The 23,611-nt window shown below is 42.9% G+C and overlaps 1 protein-coding gene across 2 annotated transcripts in view; it reads left to right on the forward strand.

Moving 5' to 3' along the window:
• Positions 1 to 23,611, forward strand: part of si:ch73-138n13.1 — a 57,896-nt gene that overhangs the window by 24,890 nt on the left and 9,395 nt on the right. For both annotated transcript variants that reach the window (XM_039771714.1, XM_039771715.1), the window contains 2 exons: positions 5,190 to 8,621; positions 8,697 to 8,825. In XM_039771714.1, coding sequence (XP_039627648.1) covers positions 5,190 to 8,621; positions 8,697 to 8,825 — 3,561 coding nt within the window. The remainder of the gene's footprint in view (positions 1 to 5,189; positions 8,622 to 8,696; positions 8,826 to 23,611) is intronic.

Raw genomic sequence — 23,611 nt, forward strand, 5'->3', positions numbered from 1 at the left:
GAAGGATGAGCGGTAGAAGGTCAGTAGCAGGATGGGGTCCAGGTTGTGCTTTCTGAGGACCCTCGGGAAGTGTAACCGCTGCTGAGCCTTCTTGATGACTGCTGTGATGTTGTCTGTCCAGGAGATGTCAACAGAGATAAGGATGCCGAGAAACTGGAAGGTATGGACCCTCTCCACACACTCGCTGTTGATGTAAAGGGGGGCTAATTCGGTGCTGTGCCTCCGGAAGTCTATAATGATCTCCTTGGTTTTCCTGGTGTTCAGAGCCAGGTTGTTCTTTGAACACCAGGCTACCAACTTCAGGACCTCCTCTCTGTAAGCTGCCTCGTCTCCCTTTGAGACGAGTCCAACCACTATGGTGTCGTCAGCAAACTTGATGATTAGGTGGTTGTTGTGGGCTGGACTGCAGTTGTGGGTGTAGAGACAGTACAGAAGGGGGCTTAGCATACAGCCTTGTGGGGTACTGGTGTTCAGTGTGCGAATGGAGGAGTGGTGGTGGCCGAGTCTCACAGTCTGGAGCCAGTTGGTAAGAAAGTCTTTTATCCAGACACATGTGAGAGGGGGGAGGCCAAGAGTGACCAGTTTGGTGATGAGAATGTCAGGAATGATTGTATTAAAAGCTGAGTTGTAATCCACAAAGAACATCCAGACATAGCTCTGCTGGTGTTCTAGATGGCTCAGCACAGAGTGGAGAGCTACGGCAGTGGGTCTTCTGTGGATCTGTTTGCGCAATATGCAAATTGATATGGATCGAAGTTTTGGGCGAGATAGTCATTGGTGTGCTGGAGAACCAATCTCTTGAAGCACTTCATGATTACCTGAGTGAGGGCCACAGGGCGATAATCATTTAGGCTGGTGATTGATGACTTCTTCGGCACTGGAATGATTGTGGCTGATTTTAGGCAGGACGGAATGACTGTCTGGGCTAGGGAGAGGTTGAAGATTTTGGTGAAGATAAAGGTGAGCTGGTGGGCGCATGCTCTGAGCACCCTACCAGGCACTCTATCTGGGCCGGCGGCCTTCTTAGGGTTCACTGCCAGGAGCACCCATCTGACATCGTGCCCCTTTACAGTGAGTGGAGTAGTGCAGGAACCCGATGAGGATGGGAGCAGGGCTGGAGCAGGGGAGTTCTGCTGCTGTTTTGATGATTTAAAGCAAACAAAGAAGCAGTTTAGCTCCTCTGCTAGCTGCACACTCACATCTCCTGTTGTTGCATCACTGCCTGTGTAGTGTGTGATGTTTTGTATTCCCTGTCACTTTTCCCATGTATTGTGGCTGGACAGGGTGGACTCTATGCTCCTCTTATGGTCCGTCTTGGCTTTTATAATTTCACTTTTCAGAGAGGCTCGGGCAGCCCTGTACAGAGCTCTGTCACCTGACCTGAAGGCAACATTGTGGTCTCTGAGGAGTGTACGGACCTGGCTGGTCATCTTGGGTTTCTGGTTTGGGAAAACCCGAATGTTTTTGTCCCCAGTCACATTTTCGATGCAGAACCTGATATAGTCCAGTACCGTTCCTGTGAATGTTTCGAGCTCTTGGTGTTCAAATATGCCCCAGTCCGTCTGTTCAAAGCAGTCCTGTAGTTTGGAGAGTGCATTTTCAGGCCAGGTTGTAACAGTCTTTATGGTGGGCCTGGCACTGCATCTGAGGGGGGTGTAGGCTGGGGAGAGCAGAAGAGAAAGATGGTCAGACTGTCTGAGTTCGGGGAGGGGTATAGCTCTGTACACGTGCTTGATGTTGAAGTAAACATGGTCCATATTTTTCTCCCCTCTAGTAGAACACTTAACATGTTGATAAAATTTCGGGAGTACAGTCTTCAAGTTGGCCTTGTTAAAGTCTCCTGCAATTATATGAGCACCGTCAGGGTGGGCTTGCTGCTGTTTGTTAATGGTATTCAGCGGGAGAGAGAGCGCCATGTTTACATTGGCATTGGGAAGAATGTACACAGCAATGACAATCACTACTGTTAGCTCTCTCAGTAGAAAAAAAGGCCGGCATCATATAGATATGTACTCGAGGTCAGGGGAACAGTGTTTGTCTTTAATTGTCCCGTTGTTGCACCAGTTCACATGTACGTAAATACAGAGCGCACCTCCCCTGCTCATACCGGATTCCTTTGTCCTGTCCCAGCGGAGCAGAGTGCGACCTGCTAGCTGCATGCTAGCATCAAGTACAGTATCCCCGGGTGGAGCCAGCTTTCAGTGATAATCAAAACACAGCAATCAAACACAGCGATATTCAACGAGTTGTAATTCCAAGTCATCCGTTTTATGCACCAGGGATCTGGCATTGGTGAGATACAGGCTCGGTAAAGGTGGCTTGAGTGGTTGTTTCTTTAGCGTTAGCATAACGCCGGATCTGCGGCCCCGCTTCTGCTTCCTTTCCCTTCTCCATCTACGCCGTCTACTAGACCCGACAACAATCCACAGAGAGCCTGCTGGTCTCGCTATGTTGTCTGGGATGTTGATGTGTGTGTGATGAAAAACACTCGAAACAGATGTCTGGCACTGGACACTGATGTCTATAAGGTTCTGACGGGTGTAGCGTATGTTCGCCGAACCGATCTTGCACAAACAAGCAAGAAAAAAGTACAAAAACAACAAAAAAGATCACTGAAAAGGAGAGCCGTGAGCTGCTGTGACCAAGCGCACCGCCATTCTTGTGAAGAGTACCATGATGATGTAGGACTTTGAATTGGAAAGCTGAAGGTCCAGGAACCAGCTGGTAATGCAAAGGTTCATTTTGCAGCACCTTCCATTGTAAAGAAGCATGGTCTATCGCCAGAGTGAACTTGTGTGCCAGGAGGTAGTACCTTAGCTGGTTAATAGCCCATTTGATCTCTCCATTGCCACATACCTGGTTTCCCAGTCCAGTAGTTTCCGGCTCAAGTACATTATGGGGTATGCAACACTGAGTCCTGTGTCCGAAGCGTCGGTCTGTAAAATAAAAAGTAAAAGGAAATCGGGTGTTATTAATACAGGTGTTGAAGTAAGTGCCTATTTCAAATCTTAAAATGTGGCCTTTGCTTTCCGATCCCATACCGCTGTATTTGGGTTCCATTTCTTTGTCAAGTCTCAGAGAAGCGGGGTACAAACTGGCGATAATACCCTGTTAGTCCCAGGAAAGCTTGAACCTGCCTCTTTGCATTCAGTGGAGGCCATTTAAGAATGGCTTCAACTTTAGAACATCGTGGACATGCGGTACCTCTGACCACTATGTAATCTAAATATTTAGACTTCGTCAATCTGAAATTACTTTTTTTGGGGGGTTTATTTTCAGCACGGCTTTGCTTAGTACAGGGAGCACAGCATGCACATGCTTTACATGTTTCTCCCATGTCTTGGAATAGATGACTAAGTCATCTAAGAAGGTGGCACTGTAGGTTCTCTGGGCATGTAGCACTCTATCCACTGGATGCTGGAATGTCGCTGAGGCCCCATGCAAACTGAATGGGAGGGCCTTGTCCTGCCAGTGTGCACTGAACTCTGCAGTGGACTTTGCCAGTACCCTTTTGTCACATATAAGGTGGTCAAGTATTGAGTCCTTTCAAGCTGCCCAAGTAACTTGTCCATGCAAGGCATTGGGTAGGCATCAGATCGTGAAACTTGATTCAGCTGACAGAAGTCATTGTAGAAGTGTCAACTTCCATTTTGTTTTGGGACTAGAACAATTGGGTTGGACCAAGGGCTAAAATAAAAGAATAAAAAACAATAAACCTTTGTGGAGCTTATTCAAAAATCTGGGCACCATATAGCTGTATGCAAGCCAAGTGCCATAATGTATGCAGAGCAGAGAAAGAAATTAGGAAGACTTAGTAATGTAAAAACAAAAATGCCACAATAGTTAATTGAAAAGCAGTATAAGAGAACAATTTGATCAGTCTCTTATGGGAGTATGCTCTCTTAACATTGAGATGAGTCTTAAGGCTGAAATTGAAATACTGACACTGAGTGGACATTACTGATATATTATTCCAAGGTACTGAAAAGCACCAAGTGAATTAAGTCACTCCTTGTTGAGGGGAAACACACATTTATAAAAGACTTTTTTTTTTTATATATTTTTCAAGCCTGTATATTTATTTACCCATAGTAATTTGGATTGAAGGACAAACAGTCCTTGTGTTAATGGAACCTGCACTTTAAAATGTGCCTAATGTGTGAGACTGCATATATAAGTAATTACTATGACATGGAGCAATCAAGGGCTGTTAGATGTACATGACTAACTATACATTTGTGATGCAGTTACCCTAATGTAAACTGAAGTCTAAGCATGTCATTCATTACACCCACAAAGTAGAATAAAAGTCCATTAGAAGGAATGGCTAGGGTATGTTGCTGTGTAGATTTTTTCATATTTTAGTAGCACAGTGACCCAAAGCAAATACTCAACCCAACACATGCTAGGCTTAACCAAAAAAAATCCAGTTAGAGACTGGTTAAGAGAAGGATTAGTGGTAGCAGCTGAAATATCTTTTCACTAATGGTTTACTTCCATTGTTGAAGAAAGATAGCTTGATCAGTTTTACTTTGTGTGAGCAAATTTGGTAAAATACTAAAAACTTCATGAATTTATTTTTTGTAAATGTGCCACTGTCAAATATAAATTCCAGGAGGATAAATGCTTAGGCAATCTGGTTGGTCAGTCTGTCTGGCTATTGATTTATTTACCATGATGACTTTTCTCTTATATGGGATATCACTCACTCTCTGCCTACCTAATAGAGTTCATTGCTTTCTATGAAGGATTTATAGAAGGGCTTGGTTTTCAATTCTAGTCACTTAACACGCTTGCACCCCAGATTGTTGTACTCTCCAATATATCAGAATCTTCCATAATTGAGCTTGAACTGAATAACTGTATAGTTTTAAATTTAATTTTTGCCTGCAGTTCCTGCCAGTGTGCTGAAATATAGGCAACTGAACATAGATTTTATCCATAATTTCTGGTGCTTCAGATGTTCCATCTGCTGAGGTGACTTTTGTATATGGCTTTCTCCCCACATCTCCTACCTCTACCTGACCTCTGTTTAAAAGGATCCATTCTGTCCATTTCAAACTCGCCCCAAGCACAACTTAAGATTGTCTTTGTTGTTCACATGGGTATGGCAGTCATGATAAAAGGACTATGCTAAAAGCAAATAATTGCTGCACTAACCATAAGCCTGTCTTGTGTTCCCATTTCAGGTAGAGGGTGATTTGTTGGCAAGAAGAAATGAGAGTCAGCTGTGTAAGGGGCAGCAAACTCTTTTCAGGGAGGAACAGGGTGTTACTGAAAAGCTCACATCTGGAAGAGGGGCTCAGAGGAGCAGCTTCCGCAGGAAGAGTGCACCCCTTAGCAAAGTCTCAGACCTGCAGGCAGTCAGTGAAGCAAAACGGGACAATGAGAGTGCGGGCCACTCCCCTGTCCTGAAGGTTAGAGCTTCCATGTTCGACAATCCAGTTCAGAGGCATATGTTATTGGAGACTTCCATGACGCAAGGCTTGACAAATGCTTATGAGAGAAAAATGGATCAGAAACAGTGGTCTTCTCTCAAGCATTATAAGGAAGCCAATGAGCAGAACCAAGGCAACCAACAAAAGCAGATCACTGTTCCTGAAGAGGATAAACATAAAGTTGTGTCTGGCACTAGCTCAGCAGAAGATGCATTCTATCCTGCTGTCTGCAGGGATTTCCGCCAGAGGCATGTGGATGCACCAGTGAAGGTCGATCACATCGTTGATACCATTCAAGCAGTGACTGAGAAGGCATATAGTGAGCTTGTTCCTGTAGCTGTTGAAGACAAGGCAGTTACACTGCGCTCAAGGAAATTGATGGACAAGAACGACAAAGCCTTCCCAGATGGTGAATTTACTCTGCATGATAGACAGGAGCTCAAAAAGCAGATATGGTCAAAGGAGCAACATGAGATTGCAAAGGAGGAGAAAAATTGCAAGAAGGAAATTCTGAAGCGTTCTCAATCTGCTAAGGCAGTGAGAAGTTTTCTAACATCTGATACAGGTATTAATGGAGCGTGGCTGAAACCACAGACTGTCGAAAGATTAAAAGTGAAATCTGATGTACAGGTCATAGATAAGGCTTCAGAAAAGCTGTCATCTCCACTTCTGAATAGTGGAGAGAAGCACAAAGAAGATATCTTGAAAGTCAAGGTGGAACCAAAATACTTAAGTGTAGGATCGCTGAAGAAGTGGAGAGATCAAGTGGAAGAAAAGGATGGATCCCCTAATGAAGCACTGAGCATTTCCCTGAAGACAAAGTCAGATATGACTAAGGTTAGCTCTTGTACAAAGGGTAGTCTGTCATCCACCGCACAGCTTACTCAAAATGATGATGACCCTAGCCCCATAAATGAAGACGGAACATGTAGAGTTCTTCCTAATTCCAAGACACTTTCAGAGATGTCTGTGGGGTCAAGGAGTTCGAGCAACTCCATTGAAAGTAAGGCAGAGCCAGATACCAGAAGCAGAAGATTTAGTAGAAAAGGTGTAAAAAATCAGAACACAGAAGAGAACTGCTTATACAATGAACAACTTAGCAAATCAAGGATCTGTGATACAGAGGAAAGTGTCATGTCCAAAGGTTCAAGTTCTGATGATGTGCAGGATCCTGCAGCTTTAAAACATGCAAGGTGTCTGGAATCTACAGGTGGGACAAATTTGCAGAACATAGGACCTTATGGAGAAGGGGTACCTGGTTACCTTAAAGGTTCAAGGCCAGCTGAGTTGGAAGATAAAGCATACCCCAAAGCCTCAAGGGCTTCCTGGTTAAGACATACACCATCTTTGGCAATTGAAAAGACTCCAGAGGTTGAAGACATTTCATTTCCCACAAGTTCTACATCGCCTGAGGTGGAAAATATATTGTATTCCAAAGGTTCAATGACTCCAGAGGTGGAAAGTATATTGTATTCCAAAGGTGCTGGAACTTCAGATGTGGGAAATATATCATATTCCAAAGGAACCAGAATTAAAGAACTGGATAATGCTGCATGTGACAAAAGTCTGAGGACCTCTGAGATAGAGAATACATATTCTAGACGTCCAAGGATTCTGCAGGTGAAGGATCTTTTTTACCCTAAGGACTCATCTACTTCTCAGGAGGTGGACATTGTGTATGCAAAAGGTTCAAGGAATTCTGAGATAGGGAATGTCAAGTCTTCAGAAAACTCTAAAGGTTTTGTGGTGCAGGATGCTTCCTATTCCAGCAGCCCAAGTGCTCAGAATTTGGAGTCTCTTGTCTGTCATGAAATGACGAAGACTACTGATGTGAAGAATTTACATATGAAAAAACAAGAGGCACATTATTCAGAGGATACTGCTATGTTGCTTCAGGGCATGACGTCTAGCCTCGAGGATACCATATCTTCTAAACAGTCTGAAAGTGATGGCCAAAATGCCTCAGGTCCAAATTCTAAGGAGCAGATGAAGAGAAGAGACTCTGAGCACAAGGTTACTTATTTTGCCTTGACCGGCCACATATCTGACAGTCCAGCAGAGACTTCTAGTTTTGTTACATCTCTCCCCTCAAGTTCTGAGTCTCAGGTGTTGGAGAAGACACAGCTTTTTGATGACTTTTCTATGAGACTCGTAGAAGGAAAAGGAGGTTCTGTCGGCCGTTTATATAATCTCAAGAGGAATCCCTCACTAGATGCTGCCTACAGGAAAAACAAAGGCCACATTTTAACAGACCGCGACTCTTCCAAGGGCGAAAGAAGTGCAAAGAACGCTGAGGAGCAAAGTAAAGAGGAGATGCCTGAAGCTCAAATGAGATCAAAAACCTTCAATGTAGATGACTTCCGTTTGGATTATACCAATGAATATGATTCTTCACATCAAGCCCAATCAGAAGCATTGGGAACTAAGAGCAGCAGCAACAGAGAGGGTTTGGATTCACTTGTCCAGTGGAACACCCCTGGTGGCCTATTTGAGAAAGACTGTAAGTCGAGCATATTGGACTTAGATGCTATTACTGTAGATTACAAAGAAATGTCTAAAGTGGCTGATGGGCGATCTCTTCGGACCGAAGTAAGGAGGCCTAGAAGCTCTCCGCAGATTGATGACCTTGAGACTCCGCAGGGTTCTTCATTCAAAAGCTTGTCCTGTGCAGGTGCCATAGATAGCATTGAGAGTGAAGTGATGCAGCGGGATTCTTCCAGCCAAAAGAACAGGAAGGTTCCTGAAAGGAACAAGGGGAGCTTTCGCTGGAGAGAACGCACTAATCCCATTGAGTTGCCCACTCAGGAACCCAGCAGTTCAAATTCTAGCATTAAGCTGATCACAGCCGAGGTTTCAGGAGCTGGCTCAGTAGATGGAGGTCTTGGGAATGACTCTGGTCTCCAGATGAACGAGGGCATCATTCTGCACCTAACACCTGTTGAAAGAGAGGGTGCAAATCGAAGTAGAAGGTCTAAAGAGCTTACTCATGGAAATCATGGTTCTGAGAGGGTCAAATCAAGAAGCTTTAGGAACAGTGAGAGCCCTTCTTCCAACTCAGGAGGATCCAGCGTAGCTGCAGAATTGCAGTCCCTGCAGCGAGCTGAATGGAGTGTAGGAATTGACCACACAAAGCAGGACACCCTATCTGAGAATGTCAGGAGTCGCCCGCGCCCTCTTCGCAAGGTAAGATTTAAAATTGGAAGTGGTGTTGTGCGGCAAGAAGGAATTGTGAGTTAAGTGTGTCATTGTCTCTTTTAGGACTTTGTGCGGGGGCGCTCAAGCAGCACATCACGGGAATCCACCTCCTCAAAAGCATCAGCAGAGGCATCTTCCATGCGAGTACGGAGCCGAAGCACTCATAGGAACTGGAATGGCAATAGTTCTACGGTATGTCAGAAGCCTAAAACTAGGCACCTTTCAACATTAAGCTAAACTCCCATGATTTAGAGGTACACCAATACCTTCTCCATAGTATACGAGATCCAAATCCAGTTGTGGACACAATAGGCTAGGTCTGACAAAACGCAGTAACATAACCTGCTGGCTGTGTAAAGGGAAGCTGAATGCAAATGAATTCCTGATGCCCACTTTACAGTGAATGAGAGTGGGTGGGTGTGATCCCAGGATTGTTAATGTTTGTAAATAGTGTTGGGACTTGTGGTTAACAATTCAGTTTTGTCACCTTCTGGATTGCTGGGGAGTGCAGTCAGTGATCACATGCTTGATATTCTGCTGGCTGCTGCATTCCACATACTTGTCAGTTTTATTAATTATTTATAGACCATACACCTGGCAACGTGACACCACCTGTAGGCAGCCAGTGAAAGGTTAATGGTCTGCAAGTCCCACTGCTTTGCGATACTGCCCTTGGCTCAGCCCCATCCCTGTGGAGTTTGACTTTAAGTTAAGAGGAAGTAGGTAAGGCACATTCATTTCTCCTTGTCAATCATCATATCTCCTCACTGGGAAGCACGGCCATATTGCTGCAGTTTACTACATTAATAATTAAATGCTCACTGAGGTTTGAATTTAGGAACAGCAATACCCGCTTGGTTCTTTCAAAGGCTGGAATTCCTGCTTCACACTTCCTAGGGATCAGGATTTTTTTTCGGGCTGCAGTGTCCATCAGTTGGTTTGAACCTTGTGAATTGTTTAAACGTAGAAGTGTGTGGTTTGCCCAGCCGATCAAATAACGATAATGAGTTCTTTCAAACTGAAACTGAGTGGGTGGAAAGGGCAAAGGGCTGCAGATTGGTGCTGGGGGAGGAGTTCACTGGTTTGGGAAGGACAGCTCAACTCCTCACTAGAAAGCTGGCTGAAGCCACTTGTTTGCTGTTGTAGTTTTGATTTGTTTTGAACCCTTGCAGCTCCATGCTGTTCTACACTCTGATGCTAAATCTGTTTTTATAATGATTGTAATAACTTATTGCTATACAACACTGGGCATCTCATATTTTGCAATCGGAAATAGAAAGGGTAGAGGGTACATCGGCGGGGGAATCTCCATGTAGTTTTTGTTCAGTGAAGTTGGTCTTCATATTTTATTGCCTAAAGTTGGATGTTGACACACACAGCATAGGCTCCGTGTCTGACTGAATATTAGTAGCCTCAGTAGAGTGAATCTTTTTATTTTGTAGTCTGCAATTTTACCTATACAAGAGATCAGGCCTTACGTTGGTTCTCCCCAAGTTGCTTTTACAGCCGGTGAGCTTCATCTTTCATAGTCAGAAACTGAGGTGGTGGTCTTCGTCAATTTCTTTCTAGCATTTTTATTATTTTATAATATGCCTTATAACTTGTGTATGTAATTTATGGAAGTTTTGGAGTGTCTTATTTATCGTAAAGTAAGGAAGGCTTTCCGCGTAACTAGTAGTGGTCTGCCTTCTGCAAAGGTGGAGTCTTGTAGTATTGTGTTTTAGTCAAGTGGGTTTCGTTTTTGTTTGGTCGTTAGGAGTAGTGTTCTGGTTGTGTACATACTTCAATGTCTGGTTTAAGCTGTGTTGAAGGTTGGTTTACCCCAAAGGTTTGTCACAAATTGCAGGTTTTGACATAGGCATCATATTTTTCTGTCTGAAATATGTTTTTCACTGTGGATTTGTCAGAAACAAGGGTCTTCATATAGATATACGTGGGTTGGTTTCACAGATAGCAGGATTGGGTGTGTACCATCTGAAATAAGCCTTTTCCTTATGTTACTGGGCAGATTAGCTTTTTGCTTTGTTGTTCCAAGTGTGTTTACCCATGTAGTGTCAAAATAAGCTTTATGTTTCTGTCTAAAGTGAAGGTCTTTACAGGTTTCTTATAGGGTCTTTCAAATTGTATTCATATATTTCTGTCTGAAATACAGCTTGTCAGTGTTTACCTCTTAGTAGATAGTCTAATTGTTTGCTGTCATAAGCAGTCATGCATTTTTAGTCAAGATCTCCCTCAGGGGCTACTGTCAGAAGTGGTAGTCTACAAATTTCATTCTATGGGTCATTTTAAAGTCAATTGCAGTGTTATGAGCGAGCATACTTTGTTTCAGTCTGAGGTGTTGTCCTGTCAGTAGAAAAAGTTTGTGTTTTACTGTTGAATGTGAGGATTATCACGTATTATATGCTCAGGAGGTCTGATACATGTAAAAGATTTTCATAGATACTCTCTTGGTTGAGCGGCTTCATAAATTTCTGTCAGAGTTAAGAATCTTTTCTGGTAGTTCTTGGAGCTGGTGGGCTTGTTTTCTTGCCCTCAAACGTTGCTATCCATCATTGAGTCTATGTAATCCACTTCACGATTGCCTGGATCTGGGGGAGGTGGACTCAATCCAGGAATAATTGGGTGCAAGAAAGTACTGACTCTGGAGACACTAACACACTCACTTATGCCAGGCAAGTTTTGGGTTTGCTAATCAATGTAATGCACGTTTGTTTGGGATATGGTATTGAAATTTGAGCCTCTGCAGAAAAACTGGGCCCCACAGTATGTGGTTTGTTTTCACTTAAGAGACTTTTTGCTTCACTGTCAGAAGTCGACATTCTTCCATAATTCATTTTCAGAGATTCATATTCCTACTGCAGGTCTCCCAGGACTGCAGTCTCTGTTTCGGCTTCTTGAGTTTTTGCCTGTGGTGAAGTTTTCTTCATTACATAATCATAGTAGATGGCTTTCTCCTTTTCTAGTCTCTTGTGAAGGTCTTTATATATTCCATTCTTAGAGAGTCAGGTAATTAATGTGCACCATAAAGTTGGGGTGTGTACCTGTTTCAGTTTAAAGTTATTTAAAGCATGGGGGGTATCTGTGTTTGTATTTCCTGTTAGTTTCATGCTTTAAAGATTAAGGTTAAACCTTGACTGAAAAATCTCAACTCTTACTCTTTTCTGAGGAAGGATTTTTCTATCTTCCTGTCTTAAAGTGAGGCTAGTCCTTTACTTAGGAGGGGTTTCTTGTTTTATTATTGAAAAAGGAGGCTTAAAATGTTGCCTTCTTGGGAATGAGCATTTTACTTTTCTATCAGAACTATACAGCATTTTAAGTTTGGTTGGTTTTATATTTTATTACCAAATGAGAGTTTCTGTAAATTTTGCTCTGTTGACACTAAGTGGTTCCAGTTTATAACTGTAGGGGTGTCTCCATACATTACTTTCTTAACTATGTCCTTTATTTGGCATTGTAAACAGTCCCAGCAGACAAGCCTTATTGGTGTAGGCATCAGCTGCTCCCAGGGTCTGTTAGGTCAACTCTCATTGTGCAGTGATTGGATTTAAGATCAGGGATCAGTCCCAGTTGTTCAGTCATCTAATCTGTTCTTTGTGGCACAGGACCATTTGCGAGTGAAATGCTGGTGCTTATTCCACCCAGAAAGTAATGTTCTCAGACACAATGGACAATGCAAATAAAACTCTGTTTTGTGAGCTGGGACGTCATTTTCAATTTTTCTATTGGAGGAAAAGGGATTTCCTTTAAAGGCTGTTACTTTAGGACCCTTCTTGTTCAGTTTAATGCTGCCCATATCAGTTTGACGCCCTCTGTTTACTTCTAACTCCAGCCATGGTGGAGGACATAAGCTCTCAATCCTGTCCTTTTTGTTGTGTGTGTGTGTGTGTGTGTGTGTGTGTGTGTGTGTGTGCGCGCGCAAATGTGTAGCTCCTGTTTCTGTCCCATGCCTTAAGAAGCAAAAGCTACAGACAGGTGTTCAGTTTCTTCACACAAAGAACCCAAAGATGAACTTAAATGTTAACCATTTATTAGACTGTTTTAGCTCATAACTTCCCTTTTCAGGCCAGGTGTTGACCACACCCACCTCAGCCCTTAACTCTTTTCTGCCAATGAGAGGACAGTACCCTTTCTGTTGTTGGGGAGGGTGGGGTGGTGGAAATAAAATGTTGATTTGCTGCCACCTTGTGGTGTAGTGAAATCAAAGGTTTAATGAAAAAAACTAAAGAAATGGCTGTGTGTATGTGTATGTTTATTTTCCCAAAATCTCTCTTTGCAGCTTTTCTTCCTGTTCCTTTGTCGTTATCCTTATCATGTGCTGACCTTTTTTTACTTGCTAATATCATGCCAAATTTGCAAAACCTGCACTTGGTACACTGTTAAAAATACAACTAAGAACATGGTGGAGAGTGTCATTATTTAAAAGCACATTTTTGTTGAAGTCACTATATGAAATAAGGTTTTTGCTAAATAGTTTGCTTGTGTATACAGTTTAAAGCCCTGTTTTTAATACCTATCAAGTTGTTGCATAGACCAAATTATTTTGTTTTAATAAGTGGCAGGATGTACGATGAAATTTGCTTTACAGAGATCCTATTGACTTAACAATCTAGTCCTCAGTAGTACAGAAATTTAGAGGACAGCAATTGACTTTCAAGTCTGTTCATTGGTCAGCCACACCTGCTTCTTTTATGTAGCGCCTTTCGTAGTGTGTACCATCACCAAATGATGAGGTTACATTACATTAATAAATTAAAGAAATCAAAGTTACAAGAGCAAATTTGGGGGCATTGTAAATTCTGCATGACAATGTATAAAAAAAGATAAGTTCAAAGCTGAGAGCGAATACTAATGTTAGAGCTGTGCATGAAGGTTACTATAATGGAGGAGGGTTATATGATAATGCACAGCATGAAAGCCAGTGTTTTGTGCAATTCAGTAAAACCATCTTTTAGGGCTCTGTGGAATGACTGTTAAGCTACTGACTTAGTAAAGCTGCTTATGAAATATGCTATATGGAATATTTGTAAACTAATGTTACCAAAAATGTATAAAAAGTGTTCAAATAACAATAGCAATAAGATACCATAGATGGACTACTTATATTAAGAAGTCAGTTAACTGAAAGGAAGTATTATGTTATGGCGCATTAGAGGAATATTAACATGTAGATTTTGTGACTCAGTTTATGATGGCAATCATTATCTAGAGTACATAAAGTGTAAATAATGTTGTTAATACTGTTGGAAGGTAAGTGGATGTTGTAGGTATTGAACTAGCCCTGAATCCGCAATAAAATTAAATATAAATTAATCAGAATTAAAGGTGAGATTATTAAAAACAACTATCAGGCAGAGTTAAACAACAAAAAGACAACACCATTGTAACCAGTAGGGGACGCCACAGACCTTCAAACCCCAGACACAATCACATCAACACAGTCAGTGGTTTAGATATAGTTGTTTATATTAAGCATGGCCAATGTACCACAACCACAGATAATTTACAGATTTTTCTTTCTCCTTCCACTTCTCCAATGAGCCCTTGTCCTCTGCCTCATGACACTAACTCCCTGAGGCCTGCACAGCCTTGTCTTTTATTTCTGATCGAGGAGTACTTCCGGTGTCAGAACATTGCCTGACGGAAGCATTTCCAGTCAAACGGAAGTCTGTTGAAGTAGGGGTAGCTTTCCCGATCAGCTCCCTTGGCGGCACCCAAGGATCCAACAGGGCTGTCCCACAGCCCAGGGATGCTGTTACTTATTGTGTCTGGGAAGAAAATAGTCCATTCTGGTTGTTTCCCTTTTTCCCTCCTACCAGGCAAGGAACCTTGAACCATCTTGGCCGGGATTCCAGCCCATGCTTGGTGTCCATGACAACAATGCACAAAATAAGAAACACTGGTGTTATTCTAGGCCTCGACATTTTCCCTGTTTCTCAGGCAGTGTGGCCAGTCCTTCTCCATTACATAGTAACATCTCTTTCCCTGCACCACTGGCCTTTTTCCTCCCACCAGTTGAGCTCTTATTATCACCAATCCTCCCTGCACCATACACACAGGGTTCTGTGCCACATGTGGCTTTATTACTTCATCCATTCCTACATTTTGTTAAGAGACTCCAGGTTGTAACTCCACCTAATGGTTCAAATGTCACTGCAGCCCTAGTCATTCTACTTTTGCATTTATTTATTTGGCTGATGGCTTTATCCAAAGCGACTTACAACATTTGAGATACAATTGATTGCATTTCTTTTTCCAGTTGGAGCATAGGCAGGTGAAATGAGTTGCTCAGGGTCACACAGTGTTAGTGGTGGGATTTGAACCCACAACCTTAGGATTTGAAGTTCAAAGCCTTAACAACTGCACCTACACCGCCTGCCTACATTCTACAGGATTAAATGTAGAAACAGATGATTATATTCTGTCGGGGGCGATTAATGTATTTAACTGGCAAGGCAAGGCAACCTGCATCATCCTTGTCAGAGCCTGTCTCCCTTGGCATTACAGGACTGAATGACCCTGGCCCCACTTTTTAACATACCCTGATGCCTATAGTACCTACACTGACCTGTCACCCCACTACCTGCGGAGTGGTGGCTCTGAGGCTAGGGATCTGCACTGGCAATCGGAAGGTTGCTGGTTCGAATCCCGTAAATGCCAAAAGGGGCTCTGCTCTGTTGGGCCCCTGAGCAAGGCCCTTAACCTGCAATTGCTGAGCGCTTTGAGTAGTGAGAAAAGCGCTAAATAAATGCAAAGAATTATTATTATTATTATTATTATTAAAGCTGTATCCCCTGTCCCCTGGGGATTGATTGATTCTGTAAAGAAATTTAACAGAAATGACAATGAAAGGAGTTATATGATACTGTCTCATTCTTGAAGATCCCGCTGCCTTTGTTATTTTTTGTTAATGTTTTATGGCAGTTGTGAAGTGTACTGATTAAGTTCTGAAATTTGTACTGGGCTGACAGATTTATGCAAGGACTACTGGTGTGATCAGATGTATAATTTGTGTTACTTATCAATTACTTACATGTAAGTGTTAAAAAAAAAAAACAAACAAAAAAAAACTGTGAAAACTGAATAGCAACAAAAGATCCAATCTGGACTCGACTAAATAGGGTTTCACAACAGTACTCGAAAATTGAACATTTATTGTACTTGTCACTAGAGTCTTCAATTCAGGTCAAATTTGAAGTTATTTTGCAGATGTTATATTCTTTTTTTAAGGAGTGTCCCCCTAACTCATGTAGAAGTCTGACTCTTGTTATGCTATGTACTTGCAAGTTCCTATTTAGATTAGTGGACTCACTGAAAAAAACAACAGAACAGCGGCTCCAGGTGCAGGTCAGATAAGAGCACCTTGAGATGCCTTATGGCATTAGATGGAAAATTCAGTCCTTGCGTGGAGATGACTTTGCAGAGGGAAATTGGAATATAGTAAAAATATATACTGTATATATAAACTGGAGATTGCAGTCAAGACCAATACATGAAATAAGGAAGCACTTCTTTACAGAAACTGCCTTGGGTGTATGGAGTGAGCCGCCATTCCAGAGTGTTAAATTTGTCACTGAGGCACTAATAGGTTTTATGGTTGAGTCTGCTGTCGGAGACACCTGGTGCGTCTGCTCTGTTGGGTCATCTTGTATAACAGGATGGCAGTGCTCACAAGGTAAAGCATCTTATGGAATAAATCTTTTCTAAGTAATTTAATATACTGTAGCAGGTTGTTTGTCCTCAATATTAAAGGCATTATATACAAAATTTATAACTGACTGATACTCCCTGTGAACTTTGTGAATATTGTTAATAGTACCTTTCATAGCAAAAATAATAAATGTTGTCTGATTCTCTTTGTATAGCAGGTTGGTTGTGCTTAGTATAAAAATAATCCTATAGATTAGTTTTCTGTAACAAGTTGGTAAAGCAGATAACAGATAAGTCATTTTAAAGTTAGGGTCCTACTGAGAAAGACATCATAAATAAAATGTATATTAGTGCATTACTTGTTTCATGTAGGTGGACTGTACTTGCTGTGACAGGTGCTATAATAAACATGTATTTATTATAGTAAATTTATTTTGTAGATAATACATATGTATGTATACATATATAGGTATGTATGTGTATATGTATATATTTGTGTGTATATACAGTATATATGTGTATATATTTGTGTGTGTGTGGCTGAAATTATCGTCACCCCAAGAATGTTCCTAGAAAATGCACCATTTCTCCCAGAAAACTGTTGCAGTTACAAATGTTTTGGTATACACATGTTTATTTCGTTTATGTGCATTGGAATAACACAAAAAAACAGAGAAAAAAAGCCAAATCTGACATCGTGTCACACAGAACTCCAAAAGTGGCCCAGACAAATTTATTGGCACCTTTTTAAAGTTGTCAACTCGAACTATCCGTCGACATCTGAATGAAATGAAACGCTATGACAGGAGAGCCAGGAGGACCCCACTGTTGACACAGAAACATAAAAAAGCCAGACTGGAGTTTGCCAAAATGTACTAAAGGAAGCCTAAATCCTTCTGGGCGAACATATTGTGGACAGATGAGACCAAGGTAGAGCTTTTTGGTAAAGCACATCATCTACTGTTTACAGAAAATGGAATGAGGCCTACAAAGAAAAGAACACCGTACCTACAGTCAAACATGGTGGAGGTTCTAAGATGTTTTGGGGATGTTTTGCTGCCTCTGGCACTGGATGCCTTGACTGTGTACAAGGCATCATGAAATCTGAAGACTACCAAAAGATATTGGGGCGCAGTGAAGGGCCCAGTGTCAGAAAGCTGGGTCTGCATCGGAGGTCATGGGTGTTCCAGCAGGACAATGACCCCAAACATACCTGGAGCACTGGAGAGTTCTGAAGTGGCCAGCAATGAGTCCGGATCTAAACCCGATTGAACACTTAGAGAGAGATCTCAAAATTGCTGTTCGGGAGAAGGCGCCCTTCAAATCTGATTAACCTTGAGCAGTTTGCAAAAGAAGAGTGGTCAGAAATTCCAGTTGAGAGGTGTCACAAGCTTGTTGATGGTTATAGGAAGAGCTTGATTTCAGTTATTTTTTTCCAAAGGGCGTACAACCAAATATTAAGTTGAGGGTGCCAATAATTTTGTCCAGCCCGGTTTTTGAGTTTTGTTTGAAATGATGTCAGATTAGGCTTTTTTTCTCTGTTTTTTTGTGTTGTCCAATGCACATAAAGGAAATAAACGTGTATACCAAAACATTTGTAATTGCAACAATTTTCTAGGAGAAATGGTGCATTTTCTGGGAAAATTCCAGGGGTGCCAATAATTTTGGCCACGACTGTATATGTGTGTATGTACAGTGCATCCGGAAAGTATTCACAGCGCATCACTTTTTCCACATATTGTTATGTTACAGTCTTATTCCAAAATGAATTAAATTATACTTTCCGGATGCACTGTGTGTGTGTGTGTGTGTGTGTGTGTGTGCGTATCTATGTATGTGTGTGCGTATCTATGTATGTATGTATGTGTGTGTGTGTGTGTGTTTGTATGTGTATATATACATATATATGTAAGCGGTCGGGATTGTCCCTCCATCCCGTGAGTGCTACGCAGGCGCGGAATTTCACACACGCCCCATCCATTTTGCAATTCACAATGGGATTTGTAGTTTCGTTTTTCTAGGTAAAAGATGATTTTCTAATCCAAACTGTGCGATATCTTCTTCTTTCTTACTATATAAAAGCGGTCGGGATTGTCCTTCCGTCCCGTGAGTGGAAAGCGTGGCGGTATTCCGCTTATCACAGACTTAATACTTGCAGCTTGCGGTACGAAGCGACATGATGTGAGCAGAGTTCTGGTGTACCCATCTTTCCCTTGCTTTTGTGCGCGATGCACTGGAAAAATAGACAAAATGATGTCTCTGGAAATAATTAATGTTGATGGAGTACAAATGCCTCACCGCGTAGTAAATATCAGGGGGGTTCAAAAGGGCGACCTCAATATAGAAGAAAAGTTTAAATTTCATCACAAAAATAACAGAAACTACGAGTATTAAAGTAATACCGCTCAAATGCAATATAACCAAATTAATGAGTTTGTATAAAATATCAAATTGATCTACATATTGAATTGCCTTAAGAGGTGGTCAACTTAAAAGGCGGGTCAGCCTAGTATATATATAATATATGCCATTAGCACGTCCAGTTTATTTTCTCTCTTCCTATTTGAGCAACATCCTGAAGCTTTATTATCAGTGAATGTGCATATGTAATAAACACATGCAGCCACCAGATGGCACACTTTTCCATGTAATTTTGTTTTCTCCTTTGATTATATTTATGACAACCTCACACCCCCCTCCTTCAGCTGTTGTGGCTTGGTCTAGTCTCTTAACTTGAATAAGTAATCGGAGAGTCTTGTATCACTGAGCTGCCTGCTCTCCTGAGTGCCACCAGCAAGGAACTTGAGCCAGCTAGGATCTGGTTGCACATCTGCCCTTCAGCCCTTCCTCTGTAAGGGTTAATGGATGAAGTTTCTTGCCAGTCATGTGACGTTGTTTGAGGCTTAGAGGAAGTGAACACAGGGGCTGAGGTTCTCTACGTGCCACCGTCCTCTTCAAAGTTATACGGGAACTATTATTTCTCTTTCTCTGGAGTTCCTGCCACCCCAAGCACATCAGCGACAAAAGCAGTGTCTGTCACAGTAACATCCTGAAGCCATGCACCAGGATACATACCAGTGAGACATGGACTTCTTTTACTGCCCCCGGTTTGTCAAATTCCTGCAGCGCTGGTGGGTAAGTGTTCAGTCTGTCTACTATCAGAAGTTTCAGTCTGGGGAAGAGGGCAGCACCTGAAGGTGGTAGGGGATGCTTTTTGATTAAATGCCAGTGTATGTGTCTAGTCTTGCTATCTTTCAGGATGATGTCTTTGTCAGCGCCCTCTTGTGGCCACCACCTGTCACATTTATCAAATACATGGTTCAACCTCACTATTTTATACCTGAATATTTCTTCCACCTTCCTGAATTTGGAAGTGGCTGATTAGTGCCCAGATGTTACTTACAGCAGATTTTTTTAAACCATGTTACCTAGGAGTAAAAAGGACCTGGTTGTGGTGGAAACACTTGGATGGGACAATGTTAAATTTTTTCCTAGTCATATTTTCCAGATTTATGTTTACTGGAAGATGCCTTACAATTTTTACATTTGTCCATCTGACCATCACATATGTACTGGAAACATCTTGAAAGTTTATTCATCACTTGCCATACTGGAAGTCAGGAATGAAAGTGCCCTTCAGTTTCCCATCTGTCACAGTGGCCACCTTGGTCCTACTCTCTGACCCGATGAACTGCCGATTCCAGGACTACAGACAGCAGTTCTTTTTGCACTTCATGCCAGTGCTTGTGGGCATTAGACCTTTATTTGCTTGCTGACCACACCGCTTGACTTTCTTTGCTTCTTTACCACATAGCATGTCAGCAGCAGGAAGCCATAAGTGGGGGTGGAGGAGCCTGTTAGATAGAACATATGTCCACACGATGCTTTATTTCCTGCGCTGAGCACAAGGGGCCTATGCCACCTTGCATTTGCTCAGATATGCACCAGCATGTGGTGGGGGGAGGGGGAGGAAAGGGGGCATTTCACATGCTTCCAACCAGCCCCATGCTATAGCCCCCACCTTCCTCTGCCTGCTTTGTAATGATTCACATCCGCCCTTTGCCGCCTTCTAAATTAAGATTCTGGTTTGAGCATCTTTATCAAGTCTTGATGGTTAGAGGTTGGCCTTCCTGTTGGTTGTGACCTTATATGTGAGCCTTGGACCTCTCCTCTCTTATAACAATTATAGTCTTGACTGTTTTGGGTGTAATATGCTGTATGTACATTTGCTATCAACGGGACTGAAAAGAGCTGCCGTTTAGGGCCATGATAACAGTGTGCACTATTGGCCATCTCCAGCCTCTCCCTTCAGCTCTTATTTAGTTGTCAAATCCAGTTTATGCAAATATGTCTCATGGGAATGGCTATCTGCAACTCTGAGCAAAAAGAAAGTGGATAAGGTTCTCATTATGGAATGTATTCAAAGCAAAAGGTGAAAGTTAATGTGACAGCAAATGTGCAAGGTAAAGCCTAGTTCAGTATATTTATCTCAAACAAATGAGTCTCTTGTTTGCCATTGGCAGGATTCAAATTAATCCACTTATTACAGTCTTCAACAGGTTTCTGATGCCTTTCTTTCTTTTGATCCTAAATGAGCTCCCATAGTGGGTGTCCCTCCAGGTTTAGGACTTCCATTTCTGTTATCCCTATAAGATGTGTGTCGGATTATTAAGCGATCCTGGTAAGAGCTGTGTGACCCCATCTGGCATGCCCCTCAAAAGATAGGCTGTCAGCTATTGTTGAAACTGGTGTACTGATGGTGCTACGTGTCTACGCCAGAAGGTTATTCTGATGTTTGCTGAGTGGTCTGGTCTTCTGTTTATTTGGGTTTATTTCTTTTTCTTCTTTATTTGGCCTGTGGCGTTTAGATTGAGAACCTTTTTTTTTTTCTGCCCCCAACCTTACAAGCTTTCTGTTGTGAAACTGCGCCAAGCCATGGCCTGCACCATTAGTCTGCGTGCTAAGAGTACAAGGAGGAACTGAAAACAAAGTTCTCTTTGTATGTCAGGTGTGGCTATTCTGGAGGGGTGGATAATGGGAGCAGGGTGGAGCCTACAGAGCTCACCGGTGTGCAGGTCTCTACTTGGCGGCTGATTATCTTCCTGATGAGGAGTGATTGGAGATGGAGGGTAGGAGGTGAGGGCCCTGAGCTTTCCAGACTGGTGGGTTTGGTCTGTTGGGGGCACCCAAATTCTTTGTTGGGGCACGTGGTCAGTATGTGCCGTCAGACTTGTGTTGTCTGATAACCGGAGTTGCTTAGACTGGCCTCATTGTTGTTCCCCACTTTGTAGCCGCCTTTTATTCCTCTTCCTTGTTTTGTGGAGGAGGAGGAGGTGCAGTGACACACTTTGAATCACATTTGCATGTTTCCAAGGGAAGTGTGGCTTTCTGACAGGCTAAGCTTTCCGCTTGTGGAGGTGCTGGTCCTGTGTTCCATCTGCTCCCAGTTGTATTAAGCTGCACTCAGGCCCCATGAGAGTGGGCAGCTTGTCAGGTCATGGCACATTTTTGGTGACTTAGACTCTCTCGCAAAGCCTCCCCAATTTTCTGCTCCTTTGCTCCGAGACAGTGGGCACTGTCTGCCGCAACTGTCTTGTCCAATTATGCTCCTAATTTCTCTTTGGAAGCTGGCCACTGTGATTTCTTGCCAGGCGCCATCCCCAGTCATGGCACTCTGGGCATGAGGGTGCCAAGGAGCACCCTTCACATGCCCTTTCACACAGTTTACTCCTGCCAGTAGTGGATTAGCGCAAAGCTAGAATGCCAGGATTGGGTTTGGTGCTGGGCTGTCAGTGTTCTTTGGAGTATAGAGGCATGAAACTTATAATAATGATAATACACTTTATTTATATAGTCACTCTCCCATGCTCAAAGCACTTTCCAACTCTGAGTATCTTGGTGTACAATTGTGGTTTGCAATTTTCTGCTTATGTGTGCACATAGGTGTGAATCTGTGTACTGCACATTAAAAAAATGTATTCTTTGCAGATAAGTGTGCTTTATGTGTCTGCATGTCTGTTTGCGTGCGTCACCTGCTCTGTGAGGAGCAACCTGCATCCTTAATGTGAGTGCCATGTGTGCTTCTTGGGCATGAATGCTCATGTGCCATGTTAGTTTTTGTGCATGAGTTTGTTTTGTGCCTGTTGATCACTTTTAAATATGTGTGTGTGCGTGCGTATGTGTGCTGTAGTTTGTTTTCTTGTATTTGTGTAGGAGTGCTAAGTGGGTTTTCATGTTGCAGCTTTGAAATTGGCATCTGTGTGTGCGCACAAGGGAGGTTTAAAAGTGTAGACTTGTGTTTTTACGCGTAGATGTTTGATAGACATTTGTAATATTCATTGATCTGCTTTGTTTGTGTGTGGTGGGGGGTACTCAACATGCAGTCCTGCACACCCTCACTTGTGAATCATGATAGATTTCTTGGCCAAATGTGTGTGCGTGCACAGGACTCAGGAGCTCCACTGCAGGTCTATACTGCATGCTGCTGTCACTTGCCCAGCCAGGTTGCCTTGACAACGCCCCTACCCAGCACACTTCCCAGGAGCCAACTGTCATGTGGCACTGTGTGTCTGTTTACCTGGGAGTGGGAGGCAGGTGGTGAGACAGAATTTAATTTTATTTAGGGGTCGTAATCACACAAGTAAAGGACCCCACGCCCACCCGGCATGGAGTCAATGTCGCATTCTTGTGCGTGGAAGTGAGGCTGTGATGTCACCAAGCAGATCTGCAGGCTGCCTTCTCTGGAGACCTAGGAGGAGGAGAAGGAGGAGGAGGAGAAGGCGGAGGTGGCAGTGCTCAGACAACCCTCCCTCCCTCTCTCCCTCCCTCTCGCTAGATTCCTCAGCTCGGCAGAGATAGCTGGGAACCAAACAGCTGAGCTCATGCGTCGAGTGCAGCAATGACGGATGCCGCCTGCCTAGAACACCAACGACTTGACTGACCCCCCCACCCCACGTCCTACGTGTTGTTGCCTTTACGTCTGGTCACCTGGAGCGGCCCCACACTCGCATTCCGCTGAGGAGGAGGGTTGGAGAGTGGGAGTCTAGGCTGTGAAGACTGGACAACTTAGTGGAGAGCCACTGGGCCAATCTTTCACATGTGACAAAAAACTTCCATCAGCCCATGAATCTCTGCTGCTGGACTGGGAAAGACCACAAGACACCCTTCAAGGAGAAATTAAGGTGGTTGGATGCCTGCTGCTCAATCTAAATACTTGAATGCAGATTTGAGGAGTGAAGACAGATTTGCCGGCAGGGCGTGGGGCCCAGGAGCAGGCGTGGGAGCACCTGACTGACTTCCCTTCTCCTAACGATCAGCCTGCCTGGCTCTCC

The sequence above is a fragment of the Polypterus senegalus genome, chromosome 12 (genome assembly GCF_016835505.1).
Source record: "Polypterus senegalus isolate Bchr_013 chromosome 12, ASM1683550v1, whole genome shotgun sequence".
Lineage (NCBI taxonomy): Eukaryota > Metazoa > Chordata > Cladistia > Polypteriformes > Polypteridae > Polypterus > Polypterus senegalus.